We start from the raw sequence: 23,562 nt of genomic DNA on the forward strand, positions 1-23,562 counted from the left end.
TTAGAACGTTAGTCAAGAAGTGCAAGAACACTATATCGTGTCATAACCTGACGTTTCAATCGTGAGGATTCCACGTCAGGCGTTTGTCGATGTACAGTCCGATGTACCGTACCTTGTCCGCAGTTGGGAGGGGAATATTATTTAAAAAAACAGGGGGGGGGGAGATCTTTTTACGAAGAGTGAAGGTAATGTAGGTGGATTTGTCTGTGTTAAATTTTATCCTTTTTTTTTACACCAAGACTCGAGTGGTATGAGGTGTTGTTGGAGGTTTCGAGTGGAAATGACAAGGTCGGAGTTGCTAGAGAGAATTGCCGTATCGTCTGCAAATGTGAATGTGATGGTTTCAGGATGAGATGGCATGTCAGCTGTGAAAACCTGGTATAGTGTAGGGGCCAGAACGCTACCCTGAGGAACACGAGCATGGATAGGAAAATATGCAGAGAGGGAATGGCCTTCGATGACTTGGAAGAATCGGTCAGTGAGGTAACTGTGTAGTGGAGACAGACCCAGTAAGTGACTTTGTGCCCGTTCGACGTGAGTGACAGACCACTGCGAAGTCTTAGACTGAATTCAAAACTCAATTAACAAGAGATTCCTGCGAACACTCTGGACTTATTAGGTGGAATTGTGGGGTTCCGCGAAGCCGTCCGACATCCAGTGCATCCAATCCTTGTCCAAACTCATAACTGCACTAGTAACCTGACTATCCATAACGACCTCGGCATACTTCTCATCAAAAAACTGATCCGAGCCAACATCCAAAATTTTCATACCAAGCTTTCGATCCTCCTAACCCTTTAACAATGTTATCTTCTCTTATAAATAGAGTTTTTACTCTTCATCTCTTTTTCTATCTCCTTCTCTCTCTCTTTCTATTTCTATATTTCTCTCTCTCTCTCTCCCTTTCTCCCCCTCCCTCCCCATCCCTAACTCTTTCTCTCCCTGACTATCTCTCCTTTTCTAGCTCTCTCTCTCTCTCTCTCACTCACTCACTCACTCACTCACTCACTCACNTTTCTTTCTATCTATCTATCTATCTCTTGGGTCTCTCTCCCTCGCCCTCTCAACCTGTCTCTCTTTTTCCACTCTCCCTATATCTTTCTCTCTCACTCCCCCCCCCCTGTTTTCTCTTTCTCTCTTATTCTCTCTTTCTTTCTTTGTCCCTCTCTCTTTCCATCTCTATATTTTTCTTTCTCTCTATTTCTCTCTCTCTATCTCTCTCTCTCCCTCTCCTTTCATCTCTTCTCCTTTTCTCTCCTCTCTCCTCCCTCCCTCTCTCTCTCTCTCTCTTTCTATCTATCTATCTCTTGGGTCTCTCTCTTTTTCCACTCTCCCTCTATCTTTCTCTCTCACTCCCTGCCTCCCCCCTCTGTTTTCTCTTTCTCTATCTTTTCTCTTTCTCTCTTATTCTCTCTTTCTTTCTTTGTCCCTCTCTCTTTCCATCTCTATATTTTTCTTTCTCTCTATTTCTCTCTCTCTCTATCTCTCTCTCCCTCTCCATTTCTCTCCTTTCATCTCTTCTCCTTTTCTCTCCTCTCTCCTCCCTCTCTCTCTCTCTCATACACACCCACACACACAAAAGAACGAATAAAAGACTGTGATAAGTGGTTGGGTTCGCGCTCTCTGCCCTTAGAAAGATGTATGGTCATTTAAACGGACATTTCTGTCAGCCTAGTTCGAAATGTTTAAATAACTGCCTCGAGGGTCACACCTTCTGTTATTTCAGACCGCATGTCAGATCGTTTTTATATTAAAAGGCTTGAAAACTTGACAAGTTCGAAGGGTGCGCGGTGGACTTGTCGACAGTTCTACGAAGGAAGTTGTCTCTTGGGGGTGTCCGACCTCCCGCTGAAAAAAGGTCGAACTGACACTATTTTCAACTGATCGCTGCAATTAGTTCAGACTTCTAGACGTGTTCAAATATCCTCGTTTATTTACGGCCTTGTAAGAATACAACATTTGTAAATAGTAATTAAATTTTATGGGAGAAGTTAAGCAAGTCGATGATATTCAAGTGTTATGAACTCTTGATGTTTGTTTATGTTGTACATCAATAATTTACAGTTTTGAATGTATTGAGATATTTCAAAAGATTAGCAACGGTTGACATATCTAAGACAGCGGAATATTCTAATAAGGAAATTTTTGATTTTTTGGATCAATTTTTTTTTAAATGTCTTAAAGCTTAAATGAGAAAATCTAGTTGGTGAAATTAAGTTAAGTGAATAAACTATTTTCATTACCGCTATAAAATGAGTATTTTCGGTGAAATGACTAATTGAACCCAAAGGACTGTCTATAAAATTAAACGCCGACCTCGGATGGTCAGTTTTGTGGCACCCCCGGACGTGAGACACCACATGTTCCGGGTGCATTACCTCCGGAGACGATTTTACAGGGTAATAATATTCCACCATCCCTCCGAAAGAGACATGGAAAAAAATCCTCCGGGTGCCTCCGGGAACATGTTTGTAAGTAAACAGCGTGTGAGGGTTATTGGGCAGTAAATAATGAGACATTTGTTTGGGTTGCTCGCATATGTCGGATACCCTAAATACGACCAGTATAACCATCTTATCTTATTTATTTCCTCCGAGAAGTTCCACCGCTGGCTTTTGTACATCGGATAAAAGGTGATTGTTTCAATGTAGGATGTGAGGATTTGCGAGAGATTAGGAGCGTGATTCATCTGTTTATACAGATTTCTTATACTTAACTCTTCGCCTATAAAAGTCGGTCGGTCAATTGTCGAGAAAAAATAGCTTTAGCGTGGGAAATGATAAAAAAAGGCTCATCTTTTAAAAATTCTTCGTGCGATTTATGCTAGGAGGCGATAACAATATTATTTGAAAAATCTAACTTTTCAATTTCAATACTACAAAGAGCTTGTATAAAACGCTAATTTTTTTTTTAATTTCACCGATTTTGAAATCGTAAAATTGTTTAATTTTCTTGCATCAAATATTTTTTATTTCAATATGTATTGTTGTAACCGGCACTGGGTGAAATAACAGTTCTGACGTCAATTTTCTTGTAAAAATGTTATTGTCTTGACAACTTACACAAGTGCTATATTTTAGGAATAGTGAAAACTTCATTTTAAATTCATTTATTGACTGAAAAGTTGCGAAATTGACATTTCATGACATGACACTTACATGCATTCAAGACAAACATATAGCATAAAAATAATTATATTTATAGAAATGATAAATGAAGTGAGTGTGGTGTTCAATCCTTTTTAAAAGGATAGTTCCTACTCACAGTAAGTTGTTTTGCAACGATCCGGATTTCGAGCCTTTTAGCTCATCATCAGGTTGAAGGACTTGTACAACCACGTCTCTCGACATGAATTGTCAAAGTGAACCGCTGATACCTCCGCCAACGCGACGTTCCAATTAACAGCTGGTTTTTTAATGGCGCTCAATTTGAACGTGCGAAAAGCGGAAATTATAACACAAATCNAGAAGTCCTTCAACCTGATGATGAGCTAAAAGGCTCGAAATCCGGATCGTTGAAAAACAACTTACTGTGAGTAGGAACTATCCTTTTAAAAAGTATTAATTATAATTATGCTTTTCCTCAGCCCGGTAATCGGCTCCCCGATTTCTTTCATTTTGTATCTATCGAACAGTTTTCGACTTATATATGTCTCCTGAAATTGATGACTGTTTGGCCGTGAAATCAACCACTTCACAAAAACAAATATTGGCAAAAGATGTAGAAATGCCCCTGAACAGATAAATAAAAGCTTGAAACTTGTCAACCCAGACTCAGATACCGGTGTGATATACCCACCAACTTTCTGAAACAAGAAATTGTCACCACATCCAAATCTGAGCTGATGAAAACTATGTCAGTCGTTGGACGACAAATTGAAATCTGTCGCTTCAAAGAATGAAATCAACAGTTTCACAAAGATTTCGTGGAATTTCGTTTGGAAAATCGGAAAAGCGAAGAAGTAGCATATCAAAACATGACAGATGGAGTATAGATAGAGTATATAGGAGATGGTCTCTTTACGTCCTGCGCAACCGCGACCAGTATTGGTTTATTGTGAATCTCCATTTTTTTGTCCAGAGCTCCTCGTTAAGCTTTTTACCAGACCCCAAAGCTTTTTCAAGGGCTCCCGTGTGTATCCTTCAGGCCCTGGCTTTTCCTCTCCCAGGATTAGGAATATCAGCCTTCATATGCCTTCTCACCAACAGAGGAAATGTTTCACTGTTCCTTCTTCTTGGCAATATCTCCACAGGCTTGTTCCTGCCACTCCGAGTCTATACATATGCCTCCGTGCAGTGTCCAGTCAGCAGTTAAACTATTATTCTAGCCCTAGCATGTCCTAGATTTAGTAATTCTGCCTTCTCGAAAGAACACAAGGAAGATTTTACGTGCATGGACTTGTCACATCCCTTGGCTAGCGAGGTGGTGCAATACTAACCAAGTTCAGAAGTGCCCTAAAAAGGGCACATCCATACATGTGCCTTGAAAAAGGCAGTTTTGTGGTTTCCAGCTTCATGCCTTTCACCACCCCCGGAGAGATAGAGAAGGCACTCTATCTCCGGCTCCGGTTGGCCGGTACTAAGCTAAGGTACAATTTGTTTACAAATCACGACCACCACGAGTCCAACCTCAATTAGTAGAGCCGCTTGGATACTCCACTCCCGTGGTTCAGTATTATTTTTAAGGTGGGACTGATCGCCCACCCGGGAGGTCATACGAACTCCCTAATGATGCACCCGTTGCCTGAGGGGTGCGGGTTCAGTAACCCAGGAATCCTCTGCCAAAGCAGAACGGGAGAGGGAGGGAAAAGGAAAGAGGTAGGAAGGATAAGGAAGGCAATTGGGATTTTGCCTCCATCATTGGTTACTCCCAGGCACCAGGGTTGATGGTCGGACTTTGCCTGGGCCCATAGGTGTAAAAAGGGACAGAAACATTGAGTCCTGATAGTTTCATTCGTCTGGCCTCAAGCAAAATTGGATGTGTTTCGACAAGCGAGGAAACTCAAGAGCATCGACTATTATATGCAACATGACATTCCAGATAGCTTTAGAAATAAAAAATCTAAACTTCTTGACTTAAGAAGGGAGATAAACCGACTAAATGGACGCTGGAAAATCTTGGTTTCTTCAGACTCCCTGTTCATAGAGAACATTGTTTCCAGTGGTGCATGCAGCATGGCTTGAAGTATGGTAACATAGGTGGAACCATTAAATTAACTGAACTGTTGGGTTTGATTTCTCTACTATTGTCTCTCGGATGCTTAAGGGTGCACAAACTTCACCTCCTACCGCTTCAAAAAAAAACAAAAAAAAAAACAGTCAACAATGAGAAATGTTTGTATGAAGATTACCAAAGATAAATCAGAAGACATTAAATTAAGTAATTTTCCTTTATTGGACTACAATCAAAAATTAATAATACCTTGTTTTTGAATTTAATAAAGAAATTGGATATTATTTTCCCAATATGGTACAAGTTCTGTACTGTTTAGTTTATTTCTTCATTTGTATTCAGTGTTTTTATATAATTTAGAACCCAATTTTGCACTTTTTTATAGTAAAATTATTATATTTACAGCCAAATATTACCCATGTCGTAAAGTATTTTATAAATGTTCCATATGTTGTTTCTTTTTCTGTCTGAAATAGCAAGTGTTATCTGTCTATATAATAATATTATATGTACGCCCTAATAATAAATGAAATTATAATTATAAGCAAATCCATTATTTTTGGTGGTCTGATTGACCAAATTACTTCTTTAAATTAATTACTCTTTTTTTGTAAGGTCTCGGTTGAGATGAAAAAATTAGTGTCACGATCGGGTTTCGAACCCACGACTTTCGGCATATAAACAAAATTGACGAATATACTGTATCATATATATTCGATATAACCATTACCCCCTAATAAATACATTCTCATACGATACTTCACACTGCTCCAGAGTACTCGATATTCCCTGGGGGTAATTGGGGTAAAGCCATTCACGCTAATAAATACCTTGCGCATATCAAACTTCCTTCACTCTGAACTAGAGTACGCGATATTGTTCGCGGTAATTGGGAGTTAATCCCCTCCATTATCGCTAGTAAATTACACCCTGATGATGACCTTAAATAAGGCGAAAGCTTGGCAGTTAACAATTGAATTTTTTCGAATTCACACCGATATCAAGATTATTCGTGAGTAAAAAAGTGGTCGATAAATCTAACATTTAACATCAACAATTTAAATAAATTACATTCACTCAACAAATTTCATTCACGCTGCACCAGAGTGCTCGAATTCCTCGGGTTCTCTACTTAAACACAAATATATTACATCCACTCAGTGATATAGAACAAAATGGTTTCTTATTCAATCTTTCCATTTAGCCAATAATTACAGATACATTTCGTTCATTTCTGCCTGATTATTCGATATTCATCTGGGATGAAAGGGTTTGGCCCTTACATTCACGCTAATAATTATATTCACTCAACGACGTTCATTCCCCCAGTGTACTTGATATTCCTCGGGGCCTCTACTTTCACACTAATAAATTACATTAGCTCTATATTCACATGGATAAAAAAGATTTCCGGTCATCTCGTTCAATAACACTTACTCCTCGACGAAATTGGAGTAAGAGCACCCTCCATTCATACACCAAACTTCACTCATCAAGGTACACGACATTCCTCGGGGTTTCTATTTTCAAACTAATAAATTCATTACCAGACGTTCACATTGATAGAAATAAAAACTTTTTTCCCATTCAAACCAATACAGACATTCAACACATATCTTGTTCGTTCGGCCCGTGCGGTCTTGCCTCTCATTTCTCGCTAATAAATGCCTTCATCAATACCACAGAACACGATATTCTTTGGGGGTCGAAGGGTCTTGTTAATAAATACATTCATTCCAACTAATAGCTTATAAACAAATATAAACATAAAAAATTTCCTTGAGGTATTGGAACAGTGATGTGTCCCAAAGCTGCTCATAGGTCATGTGGAATGTCGAATTTCTTGCTTTGCACACTTAATTCTCTGTAATTAGTTATTAAGTGCTGTACAATGAATTTCACTTTTTCAATGTGGTGCACATGTGTGATCCTGATGTGACCTAAGTACAACCTGGTATGACCGTTTTCCTTCTAGACCCATATTCCCAAGTCCAGTGATCGATGTTAAATACTTACGTTAAATAATTTTTATTACGGCCAAGGTATACTGAGGTATATTAAAATCTTACTTTTGGATCAAATTTTTAAAAGGAATGAAGTTGCACTTGAACCATTTTTTCTGGCCTACGACAATTTCTAGTGCCGCTTCCTTTTGTCTTGATATCTTATTTGAGTTATGGTATGGTATGGTGAAAAATGATACTAGGAAGCGGGGTTTGCACTCCCCAGGCAGTATAGCCTTCTGGTTTATTGTACCTTCCTAGGGCCTTAGTCCAGTGCAATAGACTCAATCCTTCTCCTTTGAAGTATCAGGTCATTGACTGTCGCTGCTACAATTTGATTCCCTAAGTTTTTTTCCATAAGTTAGGTTAAATCTCCATTGAGCTGTTGCTTCGCATTCGAAGATATGGGTGGCAGTGTCCTCCTACCCATTACATAATCTGCAGATGGGATCATCGTTGTATTTCCCATGTTGTGTAGATGTTTTCTCAGATGCCAGTGACCGGCTAGTAGTCCTGTCTGAGCTCGGCCCTCTCCAATTGCAGCAGTGCTTTTGCCAGTCTTGGTGAGGGTTGTTTCATCATAAGTTTACTATGTCTAGCACCGCTAAAGTTTATCCACTTCTCTTTTTGTTTTGCTTGGATCCAATCTGCGATGGAAGATTCTATATTTGTTTTGTTATCCCAAGAATAGGTTCGGGGCCTATGTACGGTCTTGCAGATCCTTCTCTGGCCAGTCTGTTTGCTCTCTCATTACCCACAATTCCCCTGTGCCCTGGCACCCAAGATATCATCAGGTTGTTGTGTTTCCCCAGGTTTTGGAGATTTTGGATGCATTCACTGACTAATTTTGATGTGATTCTTTCACATGCTAATGCTTTAATGGCTGCTTGGCCATCAGATCTTATGAGGAGTTTTTTGCCAGTGTAACCTCTTTTAAGATTTTCCAGGGCACAAGCATTGATGGCATGTATTTCTGCTTGAAAGTCCGAAATGTACTTCCCTAATGAGTTTGATTGCTCATGTTTTGTGCTTGTACAGAAAACGCCTGATCCGGTTCCTTCGTTTGTTTTGGAGCCATCTTTGTTATATGTACACATCATTTGTGTATGTGTGTGTGTGTGTGTGTGTGTGTGTGTGTGTTTTATGTGTTTAATATAATATATATAAATGTATCGTTATTTACTTCAAAATAAATAAACACATATAAAACATTTAATAACTTCATGTAACTTACCAATTGAATTTTTATCATCAAATCTGACAAGGAAGAAAACTTGTTCACAGCGAAAAAAAGCGGACCGGGATCGAGCGCGATCATTCACAATTGACGGAATATTCCCACCGATCCGCCGACCTATATCCTATCCACAGAATTTTCCATAATAAGCATAAATATAAAACCGTTTCTATATAATTTTCATATTAACTTTATCCACTTTTTGTCAGGTTTGAGGGGCCTTCTTCAGAGCATGGATAGGAAGCCGTTCATCGGGACGCCGACACCGCCGTCTCTTCTCCAGACGACGACGCCTTCTCCGGGTACCGTCCCATTCTACGACACATTCACGTAATCGAGGAATTCCAGGACGGGGCCAAGAAGAAGAAAATCAATTCGTACGTCAATTTGAACTGCGTGCGTATCTCAAAGATCACGGGCAATCTTAGAATTTGAAAACGGGTTTACGAGGGCTCTTTTATGAAATCAATCGGCACATTTTTATCAACTGAATATAAATACATACACGATATATTAAAAAATAAAAGGCGCATTAAGCTAGGCTAATTTTTATTTTTTTAAATAGATTTTTTAGCCCTCCGGATCAACGGATTTCTTCCTTCCTAGAGGTCCTTCAGCTAGAGTCATATGCTAAACCGTAAAATTTTACGTTAAAAAAACAACTGAAATATTTATTATTATTACACTTTAGAAATTAAACTCATGTAATAAAGGTTTTGTGGGTGTGTTTTACAATGTGTTCTCTTAGAAAAAAAATTTCAAAAAATTAAATTGTAAACTTTTTCTGAAGTAAAGTTCATCATTCAAAATTCATCAAGCATAATATCCCCCTATGTGGAAATATTCCATAATCACTCTTATACCTAAATCCATCAAATTTTCCAGCCATATATACTCTAACGACTTACCATGTACTTATTCCAGTAATGTTCAAAGTCCTTGAAAGACTCCTTTTAAAATACCCAATGTCCATCTTAGATTTTACATACTTCGCAGCAATTTGGTTTCCCTCATCGTCCACGAGAACAGATTACTGCTCGGGTGCATTGTAAGACGACACCCCAACAGGGGCACTCAGGAGTTCATTTCGAACTAAAGCTCCCCCTGAACCCACTCATGACCAAGTCGGTAAGGTTATCGGAAGTCAGACCGGTCCAGACCGACGAACTCAATCCTACATGCAATTTATACTCCAGGCCATCCCAACACCATGCTTAACATTGCCTTTGTCAAGTTTAACCCAATATTTCGACCCATCGTTGACGCCACCTCTACTTCTTCGCATCCCAAGAAACCTCCAAGTCGCCTCAAACGATGGACTCTAGACCTCTTCGCTTGGACCTGTTAACAAATTGACTGCATCGGCTGGCATCGCATAACACTTGTCCTTTGGGTGCAAAACCTAGATAGATTTATAAAGTAGGGTGTAAAAATCTTTTTAAGCATAACAGCTCATAAATTTCTTGTATTTCTCTTTGCGTCAATTTTTAAAATTAATAAAAGAATCATTTTTATTTTTGAAAAAAAAATTAATTCAAGTCAAGGTATTGCGTCTTTTATTTTTGTCAAATATCAAACATGAAGCAGATTTTCATTGGGAACTTCATAAAATTAAGCATTCTAGTCTTTTTTTAATTTTTATTGTATTATTACATAACAGTATGTAAGATTTTTTCCTACCGGCCATTTTAAGACTTTATGTTAAACAATGTAAAAAATGGAGTACAATAGAGTAAAAAAATCATTATACATCATACATACAATCATTATACATCATAGATTGTAATTACACTTATCAAGTAATTATTTTTATGGAAATTGTATGTCGAAATTGTACCTTTTCATGTAAAGCTCTTTATTCTTCGATGAAAATACTGTGAATTAACTTTTTTTTTTAAAGTAAATTGTATTTTTTAAGTGTGCTTCTACTTTCTACATAAAACTTGTACTCATTTTAATAAACAGGAAAACAATCTAAACTCAGTTAATAATGTATATTTTTGAGTTCAGCCCAATTTATCTATTTTGTAAAATACATGATCCATTACAAAACTGAGCTTCGCCGATGAAAGCCCGTTAATTTATTGTTATCTTAAGATTTTTGTAAGACGGCTTCTACCAAAAGATACAATCTCATGGTAGCTTTAGTTTTTTTTTATATATTCGAAATATATTATATGGTTTTTAATTTGTTATGTGTAGAATAGAGATTTTTTTTAAATGTTGTTCCTTCTCTCATCTATAATTTTACTATCATCAAGACGAAGATAAATAAAGTGCAATTTTGTAACAATTATTCAATGGATTTTGTCGTTAAATTGCCTACGATAACTGTGATATAAAAGTTGGCAGTTCGTGCACAGATTTGCAATAAAAAATTTAGTAATCGAATATTTTTCAGCTTTCATTAAAATTTTAAAAATCGCAAAACAACAAAAATTCATTAAAAAATGTAATGCCTTTTATTTTGGACAATTTTAGTTTTTAGGAAATAAAATTTGTCAAGCCTTAGTACACTTTAGTTAAATTTATTCATATCCTCCTTAAGAAGCTTATCGTAGTGCAATATTTATTTTACTCATTTTTTGTACAGATTATGTTCCATATTGTAAATATACATAATAGAAAATGAGAATAAATTTGAAAGAAAATTAACTTCTTCCACGGGGGTGTATTTATTTGGCTTTCTTCTCCTATAAAATTGTGCTTACAAAAATTTTGGATTTGGTGTTTCTCATACCGAGATCTTATCTGACCGATTTGAACTGAATTCTCACCTTATATACGGATTAGGGCGGGTGTTCCTCAGGGAAGCATACTTGGCCCATTTCTGTTTTCAATATACACATGTTAATATTTCAACACACATTCGCTGGTGATTCTCCACATTATACGAACCCCTCAATTAACGCTCAACACTTTCAACACCTGAATGAATTAACAGTATGGTTCACAAAGTGGAGAATGACGATAAACTTAAAGAAAAGCGTACAGATAAATTTTACCTTACGTAAAAAATATCTGTACTGTAGTGAGTATAACTGGAATACCATTGCCCACCACTGAACTTGTGCTTTATCTTGGACTTTTCATGGATAAACGACTGACTTTGAATCCCCACACAAGACTGAAAAGACAGCAAACAAACCGATGTTATAAATTATTAAAAAGACTACTTGACTCATGATAAAAATTAGACTTTGGAAACAAAATTTTAATTTACAAGACAATGATTGTGGCGTATGGTTGTTTGGTGTGGGGGTGTGGGGCTCAACCAGCGTCTCCAATCAATCCAATCTAAAATTCTCCGAAGGATTAAGACTTCATTTTACGTTTCAAATTACACTATTTATAATGACCTACTCATCCTCTCATCAAACCCCGCTAAAAATATATCATCAATCACTGAACATACACACAATAATCTTTTAGTACATCACTTCCAGCCCTATCTGAAAATCCTCCAAGATGATTGAACCGAAAGTCGCCCCGAGACCTTCTCATTGAGTGAAGATTGAAAATATTTAAGTGTGAAGGAGTGTTGCCACTGGGCAACTTCTCCTGCAAGACACTCAAATGACAAATTCAACATTCAACAACAACGTGTAGAACGAATAGACCCGTTAGTAGCAGCGAACTACTGGAAAGTAGAGCCGACAAAAATATTTCGATATTCAGTTGTGGACAGTCGCAAGTACATTGCATGGTAAGACACCATTTCACATACAATCTTCAAGGTCTTGAAGAAAAAGTAAATTTTGTTATTTATACCGAGCTTTCGACCTATTTTAAGGTCATCATCAGGGCAAGTTTTTTATTGACTATCTCAAATTTCCTTGAAGACTGACTCAGTCCTAACATGACAAGGGAAACAGAAATGTTCTAATGCGTAAAGACGAACAAAGCAAAGATGCTAAACCTACTTAAAAAAAAGATAATACGCCGGTCCTTGGCAATGCTAGGATTGAGTCGGTCTTCAAGGAAATTTGAGATCGTCAGTGAAAAACTCAAATATGTCATTTCAATCTGTAGACATATTTAAGATTATTTTAACACAAATTTTAACTGGACACTAGAACTTCAACATCTACCTTCACAAATCGGGGAATTCAGATGTGTCAATCATCGCCTCAAACGGTGAGACACCTGATGTTCAAATGAGCTATGCTTGAGATAGATAGATAGATAGGATAGGTAGATAGATAGAGAGAGAGAGAGCTAGAAAAGGAGAGATAGTCAGGGAGTGAAAGGGCGAGAGAGGGGGAGAGAGAGAAAAATAAAGAGAGAGAGAGAGAGGGGGGCTGGGTGAATGTAATTTATTAGCGTGAATGGAGGGGTTTATCCCAAATTACCCCGAGAAATATCGAGTACTCTGGAGTCGTGTGAATGATTTTTGGTTCTTACATGTAATTTATTAGCGTAAATGGCAGGATTTATCTCGAAATAACTCGAGGAATATCGAGTATTCTGGGTAGCGTTAATGAATGTCTGAATGAAATTTATTAGCGTGAATGGAGGGTATATCCCCAATTACCCCGAGGAATATCGAGTATTATGGAGTCGTGTGAATGATTTTTGGTGCTTGCATGTAATTTATTAGCATGAATGGCAGGGCTTATCACGAAATAGCTCGAGGAATATCGAGTACTGTGTGAACTTTTTTAAAATTCTTAAAAATTTTATTATCTTTTTTTTTATTCCATCAACCTCCCCGGAGACCCCATACTGACGAACCACGGCCACTAAACTAGTTCCTATGGTATAAAAAAATAAAAAAATTAGGGGATCTTACTGTACTTAACGGCTTTGTTCGACCTTCACCTAAAAGGTAAGACCCAAGAAAGTTAAAGAAATATTTTTGATATTATTAATTTACCTAAACTAACAGGTCTCTTCCTCCCTGGTTAATCCTTTTCAATACATTTTCAATAAAACTAATATATACAATATTTTAATAAATAGCTAATAAATGTGGGAAAGGAGAACCAACACATATTAAAAGTTCAGGGTAGCCAAAATCTAACAAGAAATGTAATTATCACTAAAAACTTATAAACTATTTTGGTACTTTATATGACTTTATATGCTAACAGACTCGATGGCGTAAAAAGTGCACTTTTCTATTCAGCTCATTGTGGGTCGATGGCGAAATGTGCCTGAAGAGGAGCTTTAGTAGTCTGGTAGTGGATGTAATTTATTAGCGCGAATGTGGGGCTTATGCCTAAATACCCCGAGAGATATTGAGTACTCTAGGGTAGAGTGAACCAGACTATTATGTTTTTGTGTATGTGTTTGTTATTTGTGATTTTCTCTTCTCTTCAATTGACGAGGCTTGGGGGTAGGTAAAGAGAGGCAAACAATAGGATAAAGAAATCGGTTATCGTTATTTCATATAAAATTGGCAGGAGAAAAAATTAGAAGGATTTATAAGTTACATGACATGAATTAAGGTCGGGCTTTGTCCGATTTGCTTTGCCGGCCCTAAAATAATAAAAAAATGTAAGTCGGAATGATTCCTTCTTCCCCAAATAGTAGAGGAAATGCCCTTCTATCGAAGAAAATTCCTTCGCCCGATTATATAGCTGAAGGCAGATGGGGTCTAAACTGAGAGAAAAGAGTCCGTGGTCAAATGTCCCGAGTGTGTGTTCAACGATAGACGAGGAAGAGGGACGAAGCGATTTCGGAATGAATCGAATTGAAGAGATCGTGTTCCAGCTGGTCTGTTGTTGCTTTGGTCAAGTGCCCGAGAGAGTTATGTATAGCAGGAAATCGAGGATTGCGTAAGCGAGTCACAATCCTTTAAAACCGATCACAGACAAACTATCGAAATCCCAATACGACTACAACTTGAACGTTTGCTAAACGAGAGGAAGTTTAATTTATTGAAGATTAGGACACTTTTCGACGGCGGATCGCATTTCTGTACATACAAATATTGTAGTCTCGCTTTAAGATTTGCAAGATTCCTAGTTTCCCAATTTCTATTTATTACACGAGTTACAATCTATTTTAAAAGCTTTCTTCAAAATTCATATTCGATCCATTTGTCTAAAATAAATTTCTGCACATTTTTTTTACTCAATCTCAATCTTAAGACATTTGTCTTTCTACAGGAGTAGAAATTTCAGCCGACGTAGGACGTGTTCTGCTGGTTTTTCTTCTTCCTGGCAATATCCCCACATTTTTTTATGTTCTGAGACTATACGCCTCCTGACTATCCAATCACCTCCTACTATCATTCTTGTCCTAGGTTTAATAGTTCTGCCGTTAGTTTCTACTATGTACGCTTTTCCACATATACCCTAACACATTCCCGTTGATACTATATCTTATCCTTAACCCATTCTCTACTTAGGTACCAAATGGGAAAGAGAGAAAAACACCTCCTTTAAGAATGCCACCATTTACTGGGGGACAGACGGATAGAACGCAAGAAGTTACGTGGGCAGGTAGTCGGTCTTGGAACCAAATACTCAGAACTCATGGGAAAATTCACTAGTATCTTCCAAGTTGAGGTCCAGGCGATCGAGAGATGTACCCAATTCAATTTGATAAAGGGTAAAAAAACAAGAATATAGCTATCATGTCAGATAGCTAAGCAACCATCAAAGGTTCAAACATCATTAGCCCAAAGATGAATCGCAAAATTAAACTAAACCAATGAGGTCTGAAAAATAAAGTCAGCCTCTGCCAGGACATGTGGGAGTAGAAGACATCGAGAAACAGATGCCCTTGCAAGGAAAGGGGATGCCATACCGGTGTTACGACCCGAACCATTCTGTGGCATAGGAATCCGCACTCCATGAACACCTCAGACCGAAGGATAAAAAGAAAGGGAAAATAGAACTCACTCATTGGACACAAACAAACCAAGAACTTCCTAGCAAACTTTGGAAGAAAATAAGTAACAGAATGCATTGAAGGAAGAAGGAATAACTACGAATCCTAACAGGAATCTTAACAGGACACGGCAAACTAAATGAAATCTGATGACGATTGGACGGCCCAACAGGGCAAGTTCAGATTCTGCAAACAAGCAGAGGAAACACCAACACACCTGTTTTTTGGGACTGGGAAGTGTTTTGGGATGTAAAAAACCACAAAACAGTGTGACTGTAGAAAAAATTCAACCACTGAAACCGGACCTACTAATCAAGTTCCTTGATGAAATGGGACTCACTTGTGAGCTATAGGCATACAATAGACCTTAAAGGGAGCAGAATAATACACACCCCGACTAATACATCTATCCATCTCACCCATTGTCTGATGGATCAGCGTTCATGGCCGATGATGCCCTGGCTGAACTTGGCCACTTTATCGGCCTCCTGGTACCAAAACAACATTTTTGTTACTACCGATGGTTACGGTTGTCCTAGTAGAGTAGTACGTTTGTTGGTTTACCCAACCTTTTTATCTTGGCACAGTGTGCAAGTCCCCGCCTGATATACAATGCCTAAGGTAATGAATTCTACTCCTTGGTTTATTTCCACGGATACCAGCTACTGACCCACGATGATGATGATAAATATGGATACTAGGAAATGGAGGTTTTGTGTCTCCCAATCACTGCAGCCTTCTGCGATCCTTAGTTCAGTGCAATCAACTCGATCCTTCTCTTAAGAAGCATTAAGTCATTGACTGTTGTTGCGACAATTCCTGGGTGTTCTTATAGGTTATGTCTCCATTGTGCAGTTGCTTCGCATTCAAAGATGGTTGTTTCTTCTCACTGCATAACCTACAAATGAGGTCATTATTGAAACTACCTATGTTTTGTTGATGTTTCCTCAGATGACAGTTACCAGTATATAGTCTTATCACTCCTCTGAGTTTAGTTCATTCAACTTTATCAGTTAGTTTGCCAGTCTTGGTAAGGTTTTTTTAACATAAGTTTACTATGCATATCGCCCCTAGAGTTTATCCACTTCTCCTTTTGTCTTTTTTGGATCCATTCTGACATGGAGGATTCTGTATTTGCTTTATTATACCAAGAATAAGTTCAGGGCCTTTATAGGTCTTGCAATCTGGCCAGTGCATCTATTTGTTCATTTTTAACCAAAATTTCCTTTGTATCCTGGTACCCAAGATATCGAGAAGTTGTGGTTTGACAACATTTTCCCAGGTTTGAGATTTTGGATGCAATTTGATCCATTTGATGTGATTTTTTTACATGCTAATGCTTTAATAACCTCTTAGCTATCCTATCTTAGATGTATTTTAACTTGAAGACCGAGGTGTCTTCCGTAAACGAATTTTTCATATTTTAGACTTGTCTGACAGAATGAATCCCTGACCCAGTTTCTTCATTTGTTTTGGAGCCATCTGTATACCATATCTGATTTACTCAATTAATTATACACAATTCGGCGGGATTCGAACCCACGACTTTCGGGTAAATACGCCGTTGCTCTACCACTTGATCTACCGTGACTTCGACCGCCATGCCACAAACCTCTCAGTTTGGGGAGTCGAAATAAAGGACGTGTATTGGCAACCAGGCAACCCGCTACACTGCTGACCTTCCTCCTTGACCATGGCTTGAGAACCAACTATCACCTTCAACGCCTTAAGTCATTTATCATGGTACCTAGATAAACAACAACAAGATACCCATTCTAAGCTGACACTATAGAACAGATTAGTTGCATTCGACTGGTCAGACAAGGACGCGAATCTACATCTTATTTATTTCTTCCTGTCCAAAGTACACTATTAAATGTCCTCTTTTACGTCAGGAATAATATCCTTCACACCAACGCTCTACGTAAATACCTAACCAAACTTTACATTCAATTCCAAATTATCTTCTCACCCTAATCCATTAATAAATAATCTATCCATCTCTTTCAACGAACCCTCCCAGATGTCTGGTGACCCCACGTAAAAGCGACAAAAATAATTACCCCGCACAATAAATGTCTGACTGGGCGACCGTCTGAACAAGACGGATCCTATCAACCGGGGTGCTAGTCTTAATGAAAAGCCCATTTGTAAGCAGGTTGGGTTTGAATTCAGAGCCGATGAAATTCGAACCCGTGACCTTTACATTGATGACTCTACGTGTCAATAGAACGTAAAATACAAATTGAAATTATCATAGATACATAATAAGAAATAAATAGCAACTTATCACATGTTAACGAATTTGATTTTTCATAAAAGTACTCCGCGTGAAAAATGTTTCCATGGAGATTTGTTATTTGAAGTCGATAAAACGAATTTGCTTTATCTACTTTTTTACAAAGTGATTTAAACTTGTGTGAAAGTGAAAACTTATTAAATACTGAATCATCTTGTTGTAAGAAGAAGTTAACAAGGAAGCTAGAGCCCTTAAAAAGGAATTTAATAAGAAGTGAAGTGGACGTTAAGAAATCGTCGACGAGAAGTCGAGAAGACGTTGAGAAGAACTTACTAGGAACAAGTAAGTGAAGTGGACACTGAAAAGATTGTTAAAAGGACGGTAAAGCGAACTTGAAAGTAACATTAAAAAAGGAAACAGGAAGTGGAGGAAATCAAGAGGAAGTTAACGAAGGCGTAAAGAAGTGCCCAAGAGGAACTTCAAAAGAAGCAAAGAGGAAGTGTCTTTAATAGGACTTTGAGAGTGACGTGGTCATTAATTGGACTTTGAGAAGATCTTGAGAACGCATTAAAAAGAACTTCCAAAGAAGCTAACAGAAAGTGACGTGGTCGTTGAAAGAACTTTGAGAAGAGTTTAAAAGGTACTTCAAAAGAAGCTAACAGAAAGTGAAGTAGCCTTTAATTGGACTTTGAGAAGAACTTAATAGGAACTTCCAAAGAAACTAACAGAAAGTGACGTGGTCCTTAACTGGACTTTGAGAAGCGCCTAAAAGAAACTTTAAAAACAGATAACGTAAAGTGAAGTGGTCGTTAATAGTACTTTGNGACTTTGAGAAGAATATAAAAGGAAGTTAAGTGGCCCCTGAAGAGATAGTTAACAGCGCTTTAAGAGTAACTAAGGAAGGAGCAGGAAGTGAAATAGGCGTTAAGAAGAAGTTAAGAGGGATTTAAAAGGAAAGCTAAGAAGAAAGTAGGAGGAAGTTAAAAAAAAGGACATGGGTGTGTATCAACTGTGTTTCATGGCCGGTTTAACTGCGTGGGGAGCGTTTAGCTCATACAAGTGGTACAGAAGCCGCCAAGAGGTACTGGAAGAAATCGAAAGGAAAAGGCAGAAGAGAGCATTTGGCGTCCCCGTCGACCTCAGTCGTATTCTAAGCGAATGCACAGGAGTATGCATACGCCCAGATGACAACGCGGACGAGGTAACTCGAGAGAGACAGATCAATGAGCAGAAATTTATGCACTGCCAAAACTTAGTACAGTCAATCAGCCAAGCTATCGTCCGGGAAACACTTCAAGACTTTGACGAACTGGATTAAACTGGGAAATCACGGTTAGGACAATTTTTTACTTTTTGGAAAATATATTTATTTTTGGATATAATTTGTACTTTTTTATATATATTATTTTTTTATTGTTATAAGCATTAGGCATTATTATATACGACTGGCTAGTTAGGCCCAAATAAGTTCTTTTGTAAGAATGCAGTAAAATTAAATTTACCTTCTATTTACAATAGTTATACATACATAACAAATAGAGAAAAATACTAATAGTAACAAACTTAGTAAATATTTAAATTAATTATAATTTTTATCAGAGATCTTGGTTGAGAAAAAAAGCTAGTGTCACGAGCGGGATTCGAACCTGCGACCTTTGGTCTAACACTTAAGCTCTCGTGCTCCCCGTGTTACCCACTCGGATATCAACTCCTCATCTCAACCTACAACCATTCCAATTTTCTCTCTTTTTGCCATATTTTCTTTTATAATAAGATGAGATTTTATAACCTCACGGAGGGCCCTAAGACTCCTAGGGATCGAATGAGGATGTCATTCTTCAAAAAGAACGGTTTACTATGTTGAATGCTTGTTGGAGGCGGCGAAGGTCTTGCCTGTCTCTTTGTCATGTCCCATAAATGTTCTATGGGATTCATGACAGGAGCTGGCGAGTTCATTATGATACGTTAGGGGTGACAACTCGTCAGCATTGTCACGCATTAACATAGTTATCCCCCAATAAATGGAGCGAATTGCACAGAACTTCCTCAATGTCCCTTAATGCCGACGAAGATCTTTGCCATATCTGACAGTCAGACAAAAGGCTGCGACTCACGCATGGCCATGAAGCAAAACGTTCTCCACGTCTTCTCCAGGTCATCTGATCGCCACAAACCAAACCGGCACTGATCTGTGACGAGAATTCCCATTGTTCAAGTGTCCAAGCTGATTAATTTTCTACTCGATGCCTCTTCAGTAGTAGAAAACTAAGTCTATCAGCTAGGTTATTTTCACGAATCCTACTGATGACCGTTTTAGAGCTCATTCTTACATTACGAACATTGAGCACCTGTTTAGGATGTCGTTAAATGACGGTTCCATAGTGCGGTAAGAGCAAAACGATCGCCGTCGTAATTGGCACCAAAAAGCTGTAAGTGGATCGTAGATGGTAGACCGCGGCACACCCAGGACTTTAGGCTATGGTATCTTGGGTTACATCCGTATTAATGTTGTGTTTACCTTTTATGCCAGTTATTCTTCTTTAGATCTAGTTATTATGGAAAATAAATAACTAAAAATGTTCGGTTTTTCGGTCCTGTATTTGAAATTTTACTGTTCGTCTGGAAATCGCTTGTCTATTTTAACTCTTTCCCTTTAATGAAGTTTATATTCAAAGTGTGAAATAGGAAGTGAAAGTTATTGTAGAAAAACGCTTGATTCTGATCACAAAAATTTCGGAGATTTTTGCATCGAGCATTAAAAGCGTTGTTTCACATTGGCCATGCCTAAAATCGACATGCAATTTTCAGCCCTTTCGGCGGAAAGTCTGCCCCCGGGTAAAAAATGTACACCGGGTCATAATTCATGTTGGGATTGTAAAAATAATTTGGAAAACAGATGTTGCCCGTTTGTAAGTGATCATCGGTCCGAGGCTGAATCCGTGCCAATAAATCAACGGAGTGTTTATACATTCTCCTCCGGGTTTGGACCACTTTCGTGACATCACTCAAGAAAGCCGTTCTTGACGAACTTGTAAACATCCGACTCTCAGTTTTGTTGGCCTCTTCTCGCCTCTCCCTTTCAAACCGAAAAATCCACTGTCAACCCTCCCAAAGCCGCGGCTTCAACCGTCGACGTGTTTACTCAAAAAAAAGGCTGAGATGCTCCAGCTACTTTTAAAATACCTCGACTGTGGAGCTTTTTTAAAGGGCGAAATCAATAACACAAAATTACTTATACAGATATAATATGCCTTTGTTGCCATCAAATTAAACCAATATTTAATTACTCGTATTAAAAACTTTGCCAGTAGATTCTACATTCAAAATGGAACCAAAAAGTCCTAATTAACTATGGTCCGAATCTCAATAGTTTCGGAGTTAATCCCCTTTTTCAGATTTTTTAAGATTTCACGACCTTACTTCAAATAAAGAATGATAACTCCAAAAATTAAAAGTGTTTGGACAAATCCGTTGATACCATTGAAAACTAAGTTAAATTTCCAATAAGATGTGATCAATACTAAAGTTGTAAACGTTGGTGAAATAAGCGTTTTAGTAGCTAGAACTTTGAAAAAAAAATTTTTTTCAAAATTGAAAAACTTACTATGGTGATTTCCAAACCTAGAAACCAGCAAATTTCATAAAACGTACTCCATTTAAAATCCTTTTTAGTGTTGAAATTACTTGATTATTCAGAAATCGTGGGATGCGGTCTGGTGTGAGTTAGGTTTCAGAAAAACATTTTCTTTATCGTGCCAACGTTTCGATCTTTATTTAGATCATCATCAAGGCTCAAAGTGTTTGTTTTCAGCGTAATTGTGCCATTTTTGCGTGTAGTGTTGAGAGTGGCACACTTTGAGCCCTGAAGATGATCTCAATAAAGATCGAAACGTTGGCACGATAAAGAAAATGTTTTTCTGAAACCCACATCACACAGACCGCATCTCACGATTTCTGAATAATCAACGACTAACGGTCACTAATCACCACACACTTTTTTAATTACATTTTTAAAGATGAAGAAATTAATGAAAGAAAGGAAAAAACCGTGGTTGACGTATTGCTAAGGTGGAATAATTAATAATAATAGAAAAAACTTAAGGAAATTTTGAATGAATGAACTAAAAACGTTTTGAATCTTAAAACTTTTATTCCGGGGAATAAAAATATAGTAATCTTTTAATCAAAGTTAATAAATTCATTAAAAATTTCCTTGTTTTTTGTTTTTTTTTAAAAGTCATTCTGTTGTTTCTTTCCTTCCAAAACTTACAAGACTTTTGGATTGTTTATTTCCAATGAGTAAATTCCACTTCCTCATTTTCATATACATAATAGAATTAATTCAAAACATAACAGTACCTTAACAGTCTTGAAATTCCATATGCCAATGAGGCAAAGCACCTTGATATGATATTAGATGCTAGCTTGCTATGGAAAACAAATTTTTTCAACTCGCCAATTCTGAAAAATGTACTGGTTAATAGGCAGCTCTCCTCTATCCATTAAAAGTAAGCTTTTACTTTATCAACAGGCATTTGTACTCCCGGCTCTGTATGATTTGATAGCTACAACACCAGCCATCAAATCATACAAAGATTTCAGAGTAGAGCTATGCTTTGTCAATGCACCTTGGTATATCAGAAATGAGGCCCTTCATCATAACATCAAAATGAAACAGTACACAAAGCCATAAAACTACTTTAGCCTATCAAACGTTTAGAGGACATATCAACACCTAACCAGACAAACGCGTCAAGCCATATGATTTATTGCTGATACATTGATGGGGTAAAAGTGTGATTTAAAAATGAAAAAATATATATTACTGTCCATGGTAGTAGGAAAATATTACTTATACCTATGGTAAGTAAGTAAAGGGGAGCCGCGGTAGCCAAGTGGTTAAGGCATCAGACTCTCGGCTAGTAGATCCCGCGGTTGTGGGTTCGATCCCCACCATCGCCTCTGGACAATTGACAGAAATTGACAAGGCACTCGTCAATGGAAGGGGCGGGATCGGATCTCAGCAACCCTGAATTTGGTCCCAACCCCCTTCAAAAATGAGTTTCTTCGATGGAAGAACACCGGTACCCTAACCATCCCTAAAAAAAAAAATTAAAAAACACTAATATTTTTAGGCTTTATTTTGTATGTAATGTGAAAAGATACATTTATTTATGAAAAAATATTCTTTTTTTAAATATTATATAAACAATAAGATACAATAATAATATGGCTTAATATGATTGTCTCATATAAAAAAGCAAATATCACTAAATATTTAAAAGTTATAACAAACAATGGAAGACAACATAAAAACGATTACTTGATTTTTCCTATACTTATAATTATGATAATAATAATTATGCTAGCATTTTTGGAAACTGTTGTTAATGAAATAATATTAATTAATTGAACAGATAGTTTAATAAAATATAAATCTATGTCTTCAGTTATCACAGTTTAATTTTTTATTTTTGTTTGTTTGTTTTTTTAGTCTGCCAGTCATGAGAATGAATTGAGAAAATCAATGCATACAGGTTGTAGGCTGATTAAATTATTGTCTCAACAGCACCAAATTTTATACTCGGCTAATAAAAAACTAATTTTAATATTAAGTGACAATGGTATACACTGAATGGGCACATTGCACAAAAATTCAAATAAATAATACAAAAATAAATTTTACTGTATAACTTATTTCTTTTATAAAATATAATTTATTGAGTATTTATATAATTTATACTACATAAGTGCAAAAGAAGCAACACCCATCACCATTTTTTTTTTTTTTAACAAAATAATGTAAATTCTAAATATATTAACACTCCCATTATAAAGATTTTTAATAATCAATCATTCATATGAAATATTTTTTGATCTTCAGAAAATTTTGTTTAAATATTTTCTAGAATCACTTTTTGAACAATTTGGCACAAAAAAATCTAGCTCTGCTTTTTCACTTGTCAATAAATTATCGCAGCTCTTTAAAATTTTTATATGGAAACAAAAAAGATAAATAATAAGAATAATATACAATTAATTAAGGTTTTTAGTTGAGATAAAAAAGTCAA

At 37.1% G+C, this 23,562-nt stretch overlaps 1 protein-coding gene across 1 annotated transcript in view; it reads left to right on the forward strand.

Annotated features, from left to right (window-relative positions):
* Positions 1-10,845, forward strand: part of LOC106664796 (forkhead box protein C1-B-like) — a 35,340-nt gene extending 24,495 nt beyond the window's left edge. Inside the window, exon 2 of the mRNA XM_014390793.2 lies at positions 8,622-10,845. Within this exon, the coding sequence (XP_014246279.1) occupies positions 8,622-8,746 (125 nt within the window). The 3' untranslated portion in view covers positions 8,747-10,845. The remainder of the gene's footprint in view (positions 1-8,621) is intronic.
* The last annotated feature ends 12,717 nt before the right edge of the window (positions 10,846-23,562 follow it).

Source organism: Cimex lectularius, unplaced genomic scaffold (genome assembly GCF_000648675.2).
Source record: "Cimex lectularius strain Harlan isolate CLEC.00 unplaced genomic scaffold, Clec_2.1 scaffold23, whole genome shotgun sequence".
NCBI classification, from domain to species: domain Eukaryota; kingdom Metazoa; phylum Arthropoda; class Insecta; order Hemiptera; family Cimicidae; genus Cimex; species Cimex lectularius.